The sequence below is a fragment of the Pleurodeles waltl genome, chromosome 4_2 (genome assembly GCF_031143425.1).
Source record: "Pleurodeles waltl isolate 20211129_DDA chromosome 4_2, aPleWal1.hap1.20221129, whole genome shotgun sequence".
NCBI classification, from domain to species: Eukaryota; Metazoa; Chordata; class Amphibia; order Caudata; family Salamandridae; genus Pleurodeles; species Pleurodeles waltl.
In genome coordinates, this window is record NC_090443.1 from 485,125,221 (window position 1) to 485,137,935 (window position 12,715).

At 45.0% G+C, this 12,715-nt stretch overlaps 1 protein-coding gene across 1 annotated transcript in view; it reads left to right on the forward strand.

Moving 5' to 3' along the window:
- Nucleotides 1-12,715, forward strand: part of MAST1 (microtubule associated serine/threonine kinase 1) — a 696,806-nt gene that overhangs the window by 185,863 nt on the left and 498,228 nt on the right. Inside the window, exon 3 of the mRNA XM_069231862.1 lies at nucleotides 12,510-12,598. Coding sequence (XP_069087963.1) covers nucleotides 12,510-12,598 — 89 coding nt within the window. The remainder of the gene's footprint in view (nucleotides 1-12,509; nucleotides 12,599-12,715) is intronic.

The window sequence follows — 12,715 nt, forward strand, 5'->3', positions numbered from 1 at the left end:
GCATGCTGGGGCAGCCCCATGTGGAATGAGCAGCTCTCCCGCTGCACCGGGGAGAGCCGCTGTGCCAGCAAAACTGATGCTTCTTCCAGGGGGGTGCCCGGTCCCACCTGGACACCCCCACATGAGGTAAGTGCTCCCTCGTTGGAGGGCGGCGCAGGTAGCCCACACCTGGCCACCCCTGCCGGCTCCCCGCACAGCCAGCACCTCCGTGTGCTGCCGCGGGAGCCGGCCTTCTCTGTGGTGTCTGCCCGCTCCCGTGGGCAGACGCGTGCAGGCTTGCGGCTGCACGGGCCACTTGGGGGAGTGCAACGGCACTCCCTCCTTCGGCACTCCCCCCTTCCTCCACGACAACAGTGGAGCCCCAGGATGGGTTCCGGGGCCCATCTTTGCCTCCCCGGAGAGCGCAAAGGTGCTCCCTGACATCATCTTCCCTGTTGGGGCCCCAGGATGGGGTCCGGCGCCCCGTTGGTGATTTTCACGAGGGGGGGCGCGATGGCGCCCCGGATTTGTCTTCGGCTGTGGCCCCCAGGATGGGGTCTTGGGCACGTCGGATCCATCTTCACAGGGAGCGCGACGGCGTTCCCCAGCTTCTTCTTCAGCCGGCCCCTCCACCGCCGGCTGCCATCTTGCGGGGGTGTGCGACAGCACCCCCCCACTCCTCCTTCTTCCTGGGGCCCTGGGATGGGGTCCGGGGCCTGTCTTCACCATTTTCACGCGCTTCCCGACTTTTCTGTGGCCGCACGGGGCCCCGGGATAGGGTCCAGGGCCCCTTCCTCTTCTGGAGGGGGAGTGCAATGGCACGCTCCTCTTCCTCCTGGGGCATCCCCCGGGCCCTGGCCCACCCCGGGGGCACAGTCTGGAGCAGCGGCAGTTCCCAACGCGCTTTGTCGCTGCTTCACAAAAGGTCAGAGGTCACACTCCTTCTACCCTGGATATCTCGGGCCCCCAAGGGCCGATTTTCATCATTCCAGTGTTGTTTGGCTTCTGGTGACAAGCCTTTGCCACCAGGAGCACTCTCCTTAGGCCTCCTGGCCTTGAAGGTTCCCAGATCATAGGTAGCCAGTCCCACTGACTCCCTGCGCCAGCTTTTCCTCTGGGTGCCCTCTTTTCCTTCTGGGCAGAGTGCTCTCCTTGCGCTAGCCTGGTCCTTCCCCCAACTAGTCCTCTGGGGGGGTAAGTGGGCCAGCTTGCCTGGCCCTGGCATTCGCCTCGCTGGCCTGGAGTCCTTCAGGGGCAGATTCCCTGCCCCAGGGGCAGTCAGGGGGCTCTTCCTTCCACTTGTCCATGATGCCATCTGCAGTCCCTGTATCCAGCAGTGAAGCACAGCCAAGAGAGAGAGCTCTCCCCTGTGCAGGACCTTTTAAGAGGGGGCGTAAATGTCCAGCAGGACTGCACCTCTGGCCTATCCAGATGTGGAACATAACTTCCTTGCCCCCGTCCCCTCCTTCTTGCACAGTCTTCTGGGATAGCTCAAAATGGCATTCTCCAGGAGTTTGTTGCCACATGTGCTCTGAAAGTCTCAGCCCCTCCTCACTGACATTCCTCGCAGGGCCTCTCCAGCGTGCTACTGGCACGGAATGACAGCTGGCTGATTGATGCCAGGCCCTGCTCAAGCAACTGGACAGAGCAGTAATTGGCCTTAATCCTGAGCTGAGTCAGAGAAAGATGACATCCATGGATGACCCATAAGTTGTACAACTATGCTCTTGTAACCTGCTGCATCATTATTTTCTTACAGGTTACAGTGTACTTTGGTGTGACTCTGGTCTCGGCGGACCCAGAGAACTGAAGTTGCACCCCAGGCCTTCCTTTCCCATTGACATTTAATGGAGTATCCCCACAATGCATATACCTTAAGCACACTGACATTGGCATTTAACTGAGTGTCCCTACAGTAAGCACACTGACTCTCCCTCACATGTGTGCACCCCTCTCATGAGACCTACTCCAGGTCACCACCCACTCTGCATAGTCCCTCCTGCACCAGGCTTACCTAAGCGCAGTTCTTGGGATGCGCACACCAGGAATCCTCGCCCCACAGCCCTCACATGGGTGCACATCCATGTGCACACATGATCACATGTAACCCGCCGGGGCCTCCTGCCCTTGCTGCGTTACAGCAGCATTTCCTTAGCACAGCGGCACCAGTGGTAAACATGCGCAGTCCATTTTACTATGTGTTTACTGTGCGTGAGTCCCCTCATAGGAGGCTCCCTCACAGTAAAAAGTCAAAAACCAGGTGGTCAAAAAGCGAAAAATTGGGGCAGACCTGATGGTCGGAACCATCCTCTAACAGATAAATAATAGAGTCTTCACTGCATGGATGCAAGAATTAATAGATTCGGTATGAAAGTAGGATATATGGCTAGTTTTGATAAAATAATACAATAAAATTAGTGAGGATCTTTGTAGTACCTGTTCAGGGTGGGAGGAAAGTTTGTGCTGCTACTGCCTTTGTAATACCTGTTCTTCTGAGAGGGATTTGTGTGCTTCTGTTTCATGTGCAGTATTTGTTTTGAGTCGAATGGAAGATTTTGTTAACAAGGGAGCTTGTATTTTGAGTACAAAGATGACAGAAACTGCTAAAGTTCTGGATCTCACTTTCTAGTGCGAAGGCAGACTTTCCCATTTAGCGGCAGTAGCAGTCACGGTTCATCATGGACCATGGATTGGCTGGAGGCTAGGCATCGGAGTCTGCTGGGAAATATTGACTCTCTTTGAAGAACTAAAGAGTGGGCAACAGTGAGGCAGGCTTATGGGAGAATAGCTGTTTGAACTGAGTTGCTGGATCTTGGCATCCTGGAGCCATTGCTGCCCTTGTTTCTGGTAAGACTACACCTACTCATGCCGAAGAGGAGTATGATATTCAGTACTATGGTGTATTTTTCACTCAGTGGGGCTAAGAACAAAGCCACATTAAAAAACAAAATATTGTGTACTCCAAATATAGAGCATAAAAATGTGATATTTTTAGCTTGCGTTCTGAGAAAGTCCATGCCACAGCGGACCAAACTATGTTGCCTGGCCAACTGTCATCTAACGAGTGGGCAAGAACATGGTTTTGACCAGGTTGCCATCAGGGTGACTTTGAGGTCATCATTAGATGGGAGCAAGGGCTCGTCTGTTGCAGGGCCTGACTGCAGAATTTCTGTCAAAACATTTGTTTTAGTCTTGAGGGGTAGAGGGCAGCTGTAATTTCAGTACTTTGTCTTCCATCTAAACCACCACTTCACATGAAATCCTTTCTTCCATTGATTGCTCATGTGGCATGTCCTTAGCACTGATGATTTGCAGAATGGCCTCTTTGAAGGCCTTGATCGGCTGTCAGGTCGTCAACAGCCCGGGCAAGTCGGGCATGTAGGGGACAACTGCGAAATCAGTTACGTGGCTGGTGACCGTGACTTAAACCTTAAGGCCCTCTCACATTCTCCTTGGAGTCAGAGTGGCCAGATGGGGTCAACTTCTGCTTCACTTTTTTAGGCTTGCTTTTGGACTAGGACTTACCCGAGGGTTTTGAGCGAGAAGTAGAGCAGTCGGAGGAATGGTCCCATCACTTGCACCGGAGCTGTGAGTTGAGAAGCCCCTGAATGAACTTCCCCTCCTGCTCTTGAAAGGCCTTTGGGTGCATTAGGCCACGTTTATAACACAACTTTGAGTATTATCCACAGCCCAGATACCAAAGGCACACCTCATCCAGTTCCATAATATTTGATTTCTGCAGTTGCAGCACAGTTTTAATCCTGTCATTTTTTGGTGAGGACATTGTTCTCTAGCACACTGTTGAAAAATTGTTTTTAGAAGTCACCAGAAGACCGACAGAGTGGGTGCAGAGCTCTCTACCCACTTTAGAAGGGTAGGAATGGAAGGAATGACATCATCTTGCTGGGGCCATACTCATATGTGGCTTTGCAATGTCATTTCTGGGGAGGCATGGAGTCAGCCCTGACCTGCATGACACCACCTATTGGTTCAAAGGAGCACTGCTGCAAAAGTTTCCAGATACAGTCTGGCACCTGGGGATATTCTGAGGTGAGGAATTTGCAATTAGACTTATCCATCAGAATGTGTTATTAATGCTAGCACCCAGAAGTACACAAATGGATACCACCATGTACTTGGCCATACAAGAACAGGAGTTAACACAATTTGCACTCATCTCCAAATAGGTGTGTGCGTAAATACAGGCACAAATACTTTTTGCTCCTCATTTTACAGAACCACACGGTCCTAAGTAAGTCTGTAGATAGCCTTTGAATATTAACAACGTAACAAAAGGGATCTGTGGAATAGCATCATGGCTCTCAAGCAGCCAAGAGTGCTAGACCCAAAGCATGCAAAGCATAATACTGCCCTACAATGGTTCCTTATAATGTGAGCAGTAATTCCAGGGGTCTGTACAGAGGAACCCTGCAAAAGTGTTGCCTTAATTGTTACATGTGCAGTGCAAGTAGACCTACAACCTACCCCCAAAATATGAGGGTGGCTTAGCAAGGGGCAGTGGGTATGTAAATGTTCTGGACAGGATAGCTCCATAACCAACTTCCTTTGCTAAATAAATTCCAGTTCTTACTTATGGTTGTCTAATAAAAAATTACAACATCAAAAGAAAACGTAAAAGTCTTAATCTGAATTTGAATCGGAAACTATTCATCTACGGAATATCAACCGGTAAATGCCACCTTTAATTAGGCATATCCGCCTGAATGCAATGATGTTAATAAAACAGCTAAACTACTATTTATACTGACAAGCAGCTGGCTCTAGTACCACACAATTAATTATCAAGAACAAGTCTGTTAGACAAAATTCTGAATGATATCTCTCCATTCAAAATGTAAATTATTATTTATCAATTCTTTACATTCAAGTTTCGAAGGATATAACAAAGTTGACTAGAACAATTCATAAATTGCTTGTAAAACGAGAAGTTAAAACATATTTTTTCAAATTGATCACAAGAAAGAACTAATACAAAAATAGTAACTATACCTCAGGGACCTACACTATGCAATCTCAACCATACTTTGGGTTTAACATCAGTACTAAAGCAAAGAGGAACTTTCTGCGGTTTTGATTCCTCTACTTTATTTTCATGCAATTTGATGGCTCTTGGAATCCACCGACTCAATGCAGTCCATCTTGTTGTCTATGTAAATCCACCTTGGAGACAACTGAACACAGATTTTGTTCATGCCCTGTACTCCTTAATATACATAGAAAATACCCTAGGCCAATTCTTTGCTCGAAAGGAACCAGAACAATTTCAGATGCCATTCTGTTCTGTTTTAGTGGAAATGTTGGACATATCACCAACCTTTTAGATATGTATTTTAAGTTTTATGAGTGTAAAAGAAGTGGTTAATTTTAATATATTGGAGTTACATTGCCTAATATAATTTTAGTGTACTATATTTTAAGTACTACTGTTCGTATTTATTGTATATGATTTTAATGAAAACGTAAATAAAATTGAATTCACCTCACTTCAATGTTCTTTGCAAATCTGCATTATTATCGTTGTGGGAAGGTGTCTGAAAACCTTGACTGGGTCAGTTATATAAAGTTAACAGAAGGGAAATAGTTTTTGTTGAAAATGTTGCTTCTCATACGCAGTGAGAGACCAGCAGGGTGGTAGTGCAGCTGCCATCCGCAGGCCCCAGTCATGTCTGACCATACTCAGCCATGCTTCTCACAGAAAGACTAGTTTAGGCATTGATGCAGGAGTCTTTGGCTCCCAAAGTAATGCTGAGGTATGGCTCCAATAATGGACAATATCCAGCATTAGTCTAGCCCTACCACTGTAGCTAGTTCCTGGGTTGCTGTAGAACTGGATAACAATGTAAGGGTAGGGGACAGCTAGCTGCGAAAAATATTTGTAATCATATATGGTATGCACAGTTTAGCCGTTGACTTATTATTGAGCTTATTTCTGATCTTGTCCTATCTCTGACCTAGTGATAGCAGAAGGCATGAAACCTCTGCTTAGCAATGCTCCTTCCCCCATTGCTCAGTGCAAGCAGCTGTACAAGTCATCCAAAGATGCTTGGCTACAAACAGCTTATCCTTGGATGTAACTAGATACCCACAGATAAAAAGATGGATAGCATGACTGAAATACTGAGCATATCAGAGTGGTACTGCTTCATAGCTTTCACATCACAAGGAGATGATCACGAACATGCAGCCTGTTTATGAGCATTGATGCCAAGCAGCTGATGCAGTTTCTTATATGAATTTGAGCTCCTAATCACAGGCCAGTAATAGCTGACCAATGCATTTATCGAGGCGTAGTTGAAGCAGCATTACTGATGCACAGGTACAGCAAGTGATCTTGTCAATAAAGATTACTTAAAAGGAACATAGGGGAGGCCATTAGTCAGACAGTGGACAAGGACCCCGGCGGTCAAGGAGCGCCGGGGCCGGGGATGCGGGAGCACCGCCAACAGGCTGGCGGTGCCCCGCAGGGCATTCTGACCGCGGCGCTTTGGCCGCGATCAGACAAGGAAAACCGGCGGTCTCCCGCCGGTTTTCCGCTGCCCTGGGAATTCTGACACCCCATACCGCCATCCTGTTCCTGGCGAGTCGCCCACCAGGAACAGGATGGCGGTATGGGGTGTTGTGGGGTCCCTGGGGGCCCCTGCAGTGCCCATGCCAATGGCATGGGCACTGCAGGGGCCCCCGTAAGAGGGCCCCACTTTGTATTTCAGTGTCTGCTATGCAGACACTGAAATACGCGACGGGTGCCACTGCACCCGTCGCACATACCCACTCCGCCGGCTCCATTCGGAGCCGGCTTCCTCGTGGGGAGGGGTTTCCCGCTGGGCTGGCGGGCGGCCTTCTGGCGGTCGCATGCCAGCCCAGCGGGAAAGCCAGAATGGCCTCCGCGGTCTTTCGACCGCAGAGCGGCCATATGGCGGCTCCCTCCACGCGGGCGGCGGGTCAGAATGACCCCCACAGTCTGCTGAGACTGCTGCCATTAAGTCCTCACCTCAGAAAAAAACATCAAGCTTGCTCTGCTCCTTTCTGCTCCTATTTATCAGAGCAGCTTGACAGGAGTTCTTCCATGGGAATCCAAACCACTCCAAGTACGGCCATTTCTTTTTTTAAACTATTTTTGTGGGACTCAGCTGAAGCTGAGTCACAAAATGGCTGCCAACAGTTTAGTCCTACTGTACAGGAGAAAGAAAAAAGTTAAGAAAAACTCTCTCTCCAATGCACTACTCTGACTCACTCTATACCTCCATCAATCTATCATCTATCTCAACTCTCTGACTCATCTGAAACCTCATTCTACTACTATGATCTCCAAAATAACCCTTCCTAGACTCTTCCCTCCTGGCTCACCCCAAACCTCAGTTTACTATTATGATCTCCCAAACAACCCTACTAAATTCTCCTAATTGTGTCTCTCCTTTGACTCATCCCAAATCTCATTTTACTTCTATGATTTCCCTAATCCCTTACTACAGAGTCTTTCCTCATTCATTTCTCCTTTACTCATCCCAAACCTCATCTTAGTACTACGATCTCCCAATTAACACTTTCTTGATTCTTTCATCTTCTATCCCTTCATTATTCTATTCAATCCAACAAGCAGACTCACATGTCCGCTCAAGTTAACTCACATCTCTATATACTAATACTAATACCACCACTAATCTGTTGGGTCCCAGAGTGGCGTGCTACTCGCCGAAAAGCATTCCGACTCCTCATCAGGGGTAGTAAGTGCTATATAAATACAATTACAATTGCAATACAGAATGCTTCTGAGTCTGAGCTTTAATAGAGCTGTCGGAAAGCTACTCCACAATGGGGTCTGTGACCAACCAATTTCAGGGAAAACTCGTACATAACATTGCAGAATCAAGGATAAAGGTTTGAAAGGTTTAGTTTGAACGACATCAAGTTCAAAAATAAAAAGGAGAATCCGTTAGACACAAAAATTATGTTGTTTGAACACAGTTTGAGTTTTTCTTGTTTTTCAAAACTAGCAGTTTGAGCTTACAACAGTATTACTTTTTCAAGTTTTCATATACTTTAGTTCTTATTGAAAGGGTTAAACTCAATTTTACTCTTTCTCATTTTTAATTTTTTTTTGTGGAATTCAATAATATGTGATATTGTTCTAAATACTGGTGCCTGGGGTTTTCTGCAGTGTATCCTTTTATTTGATAGTGTTTGTATTTATTGAAATACCTGAAATTGGCTTAACCTCTAACCCCGCTCCAGTTTCCCTGATCTTGTCACTGTAATTTGTTAAACCTAGCAAATATATAATACTTGTTTATGTTTGACTTAAGTTTAGTACCTGCAGAGGAGATGCAGTCCTAAAAAGGTAGACCAGGTCACATTGAGCGCAGAGCAATTCCACTGTGAAGATATTCCATAGGTTATTGGCATTGAATCATTTTTACATAGATAACTTCAGTGTTTTGATAATCCTGCAGGAGTACCTAAAAATGCAGTACTGCCCGTGAGTTGTTTGCTGCAGCAAGCTGAGCATCAACATGAACTGGCATTCTGTTTTAGAAGAACTGATGCTTAGGAGTACAAATACTATAAACCATAGCTGGTTCCCCCTAAAGTTGAAGATAGATCTCACTGAAGTCATCATGTAGCCAGCGAAGGTAAATTTCCTTTGTAGGCAACAAAGGGGGTTATTCTAACTTTGGAGGAGGTGTTAATTCGTCCCAAAAGTGACGGAAAAGTGACGGATTTACCACCAGCCGTATTACGAGTCCATTATATCCTATGGAACTCGTAATACGGCTGGTGGTATATCCGTCACTTTACCGTCACTTTTGGGACGGATTAACACTCCTCCAAAGTTAGAATAACCCCCAATATCTTTATGGGGCAAGGATTTAAGAAATTCGAATAACACTCCTGTCTGAAAGAAAGAAATAAACTACAGATTACTGTGTAGCATTGCTGTGTATTTTAGCTAGGAGAGAACGTCTTTACCTTTTTGAAAACAGCAAAAGAAAACATTATGAAATTATGAACTAAGAGCTCTTCCTGCACCCACTATTTGGAGTTGGGTTGCTGTATAAACCTGCTGCTAGGATGTTATAGTTTACATGCAGAGGAGAACCAATATTTTGGTCTAAGGTCGAAGAGATTTATTTATCATGTATGTTCTTACAATTGTTCAAATTTCCCCTTTTGCAGTATGCAAGACAGAGGTGCTCTATTCTTCGGTGTTAGAATATAATGTATCAGTGTGAATTTTTTTGTTTGATTTTGGTTTCTCAATTATGTTTTGTAACGAATGTTAGTTTGAAAGTGAATTTGAAGCTAGTTATATTATGGATTTTTGTTTTGTTATTACATACACACTTTAACATTTAGATACTGTGAAGATCTTTTTAAAAATAAATAAACCACTTATAGTTTTTAAGGCACAAAATTCTTACTTTTTTTAATTAAGGACGACTTTGAAATGTAAATATTTGACTTGATGGATTTTTAAACACGTTTTCCATTAACAGCCAATAGAGATTAATAGTACTTGATTTTACGCTTTTGTAATAAGTCATTTTTTAATTTAAATTGTAAATCTAGGTGTTCTGAATAGTGTACGCTTTCACAAATGCAGGGGTGTTTAAAAAACTTGAAAGCGCAGAAATACATTATCAGTTAAAGGTGGGATTTGATATATTCCAGTGCTGACAAACTGCAAGATATGGTACATCCATAAATCTATGGAGTACACAGGACTGATTATATTTTTAAAGCATAAGCAGCATGTACCCATATGTTGTCCCGCATCTGTAGGTCACACTTACCATAGCCACCATTGCAGAAATTATGTTCAAACAAAAAGCATGAGGAATTTTCTGCTGCTAAGAACAAATGCTTTAGTGGTTGCTCGTTCTAAAAGTGGTTCATTTCAACAAATTCATCAAAATGCAATTTTTAATGACTGCTGCTTCTGTACACCTTGTCTTAGTTATGATGCTAGGCCTTCCATGGCAGAAAATAGAAATAGGCCTCATGTCACGTTTGCCTCTTTAGTCACCAGTGACTGTAGCCAGTTGCGAGTGCACCAAAGGTATTCATTTTGTGCCCCTGCAGTGATCAGCGGCGGCGAAGTCCTGTAGCTGTTACAGTAGCTACTGATCAAGTAGGTCATATGTATATACGTTTCATGCTCACCATTGAACGCGCGCGTCTGGATTGAGCCTTGGCACTCAGCTGTGGACAGAAATGTACCTGGCTGGCATCATACGCACTGAATGGCCATTCCATTGTTATTGTTGCTCCATTTTTGCCTTCATTCCTCTGAAGACAGCATCTTTTGAAGGTGTAGTTGAACTGCACTCCTGCCTTTAATTCTGTCTTGTTCCCCTCCATTTAGGGTTGCACAGTCAGTAAATCTCTGTAGCCCCAAAAGGAAATAATGTGTGTTGAACCATTGCAGGAGAAAAGAAGCCTGAACTGGTCTCTTGACTCCTCTCTTTACTGAGTTATACTCTATTAGCGAAGGCAGTATAAGAAGCAGTGGCGTAACAAAGGCCCCTGCAGCCCCCATGGCACCCCAGGGGTGGGGGGGAGGGCAGGGGATTGAGCTACTGGGGGGGGGACAGAGGGCTCAGCACAGTACCCCAGCCTGAGAGCTCCTGGGGGGTCCTCCATGTACTGTGCAGGGGGCCCCCGAAAGTTTGGATATGCCACTGATAAGGAGTTAGATAAACCTGTCAGAGGATCTTCCTTCTGCAGGCTTCCATCGTAGATGAAGCCTCACCCTGTCTTCCAGAAACAGATAACTCACACAAAAGTATTTCATAATGATTTGTTATTTACTTAATGATTTGTTATTTACTATCCATTCAACTATGAATCCACGTAACAGAATAATTGGATTTAACATTACAGTAGTTGTGACAAAAGTTAGGGTGAGCACTAAAAGTGCTGCAGAGATATTTCATCACACATCCCTACTCTATTAGTCTAAAACCTACGTAATTTGCATAAGTATTCAACACTTTATATAGCTATTCAACTAAGATTAGTTATGGCAAGTCATGTCAGTATCCCTACCTACCTTATACCTTACTAGGCCTACAGTCGGAAATCGAACTCTAAACATGTGCCTTCACCAATTGGTCCGTGTGTGCCACCCCTCCCTAATTCTACCATTATTTTACCCCTTTGCCTTCAATGATTCCATACGGAGCTGGGAGGTACACTCCTGCGCAGGGGAGCCGGTATGTTGGTGCTCGGAACACTGACAATGGCTCTTTTGCAGAAGTGCATGGAATGTCCTCACAAAGCAGGATAGGCTTGTGGTTGTAATGACCACACATAGCTCTACAGCAGGTTTCTCCACTCAGTAGGCCGTGACCTACTGGTAGCTCTCAGCTGCCTGTGGGTAGCTAAGTGCAACCCAGCCTAGTAAATTTCAAGCTTTGCTTGGCTGAATTAAAATATTGTACAATAAAATAGAAAAGTATGTATTCAAGACGAGAATGTATGTATAAGCTGATGTTTGGAGAAAAATGTTTAAAGTTCCACAATATTTTTAAAGCTGGTATTTGAGTGATAAATCATGTAGCATTGTTGAACTCTAATTAGTTGTATTATTATCTTCGTGCCAGGTGCTTTACAGCTATAGTAGCAATGCATTACCTATGTGAAGGTATTCCAATCTATATTACTGCTAACAACACTGCCTGCTGCACAAAGGTATTCATTGCTGGTAATCTTGCATAGGGTGGCCAAGAGTGTAATCTTGTTTAATGTGGTCACTAATAGAGCATTAATATTATTAGTTGCTAAGGATGATTGTCATTAATCATAAGTAGCTCTTTTTACAGAAAAGGTTGGAGAGTCCTGCTCTACAGCTTTCAGGGAGCAGAATGTTCACAGTTCTGTACTTCATTGATGTGACTGTTGCCAAATTGCAGCTCTGAATAAAATATGACGACGGAGCACACACTTGTTCACATTACCATTCAGTAAGCAAGTTAGGCACTAAGCCTGTCACACACTCTCTAAGGAATTACTACATTCAGGTTGCCACACAATCAGTCATGACTTGTATGTAACATATATATTGCCAGGAATGCCCTGCCAAACATAACATTTTTGTGTCTAACTGGTTTATGTGCGCTCTCTCATTCTCCTTTTCCATTTCTTGCCACCCTCACTGGCTTATTTACTCTACTGCTGTTCATGAAAAATGCTTTTCTTTGCTAGATGGGTTCTATGTTCACGCTGTTGTCCTCTGTTTCAGTGGCTCTTTAGATTTCCAGATTTGTTAATGCGCTGTGTGTGTTTCTGTGGCTCTTTGTATCTCCCCACTCATTCATACATTCTACCTCTTCTCTTCCTCTGATTCCCTAGACTCTTTTAGATGGGTTCATGTTCTCACTGTTTTCTTTTTCTGTGTGTCCTGATATCAGCAGACTGGTTCAAGTGCTCTACCTGTTCTCTATTTGAGTGGATCTTTCTATCTCCTGACTTATTCATGTTCTCTTTGTTGCTTTCCCTCTCTCTTCATGCAGCTGCCGAACTAGCAACAGGAAGAGTCTCATTCTCACCAATACCTCCCCAACTCTTCCACGCCCGCATTCCCCGCTCCCTGGGCATATAGGTAAGACTCAAACCCAGTGGGTACCTGTTGTGGTGAGACTACACTGTGTACTGTTCACCATGCGTTATACAGAGGTCTGCATCATGTGTATCCATTGTTAGGTTGTGGTGTTGATAC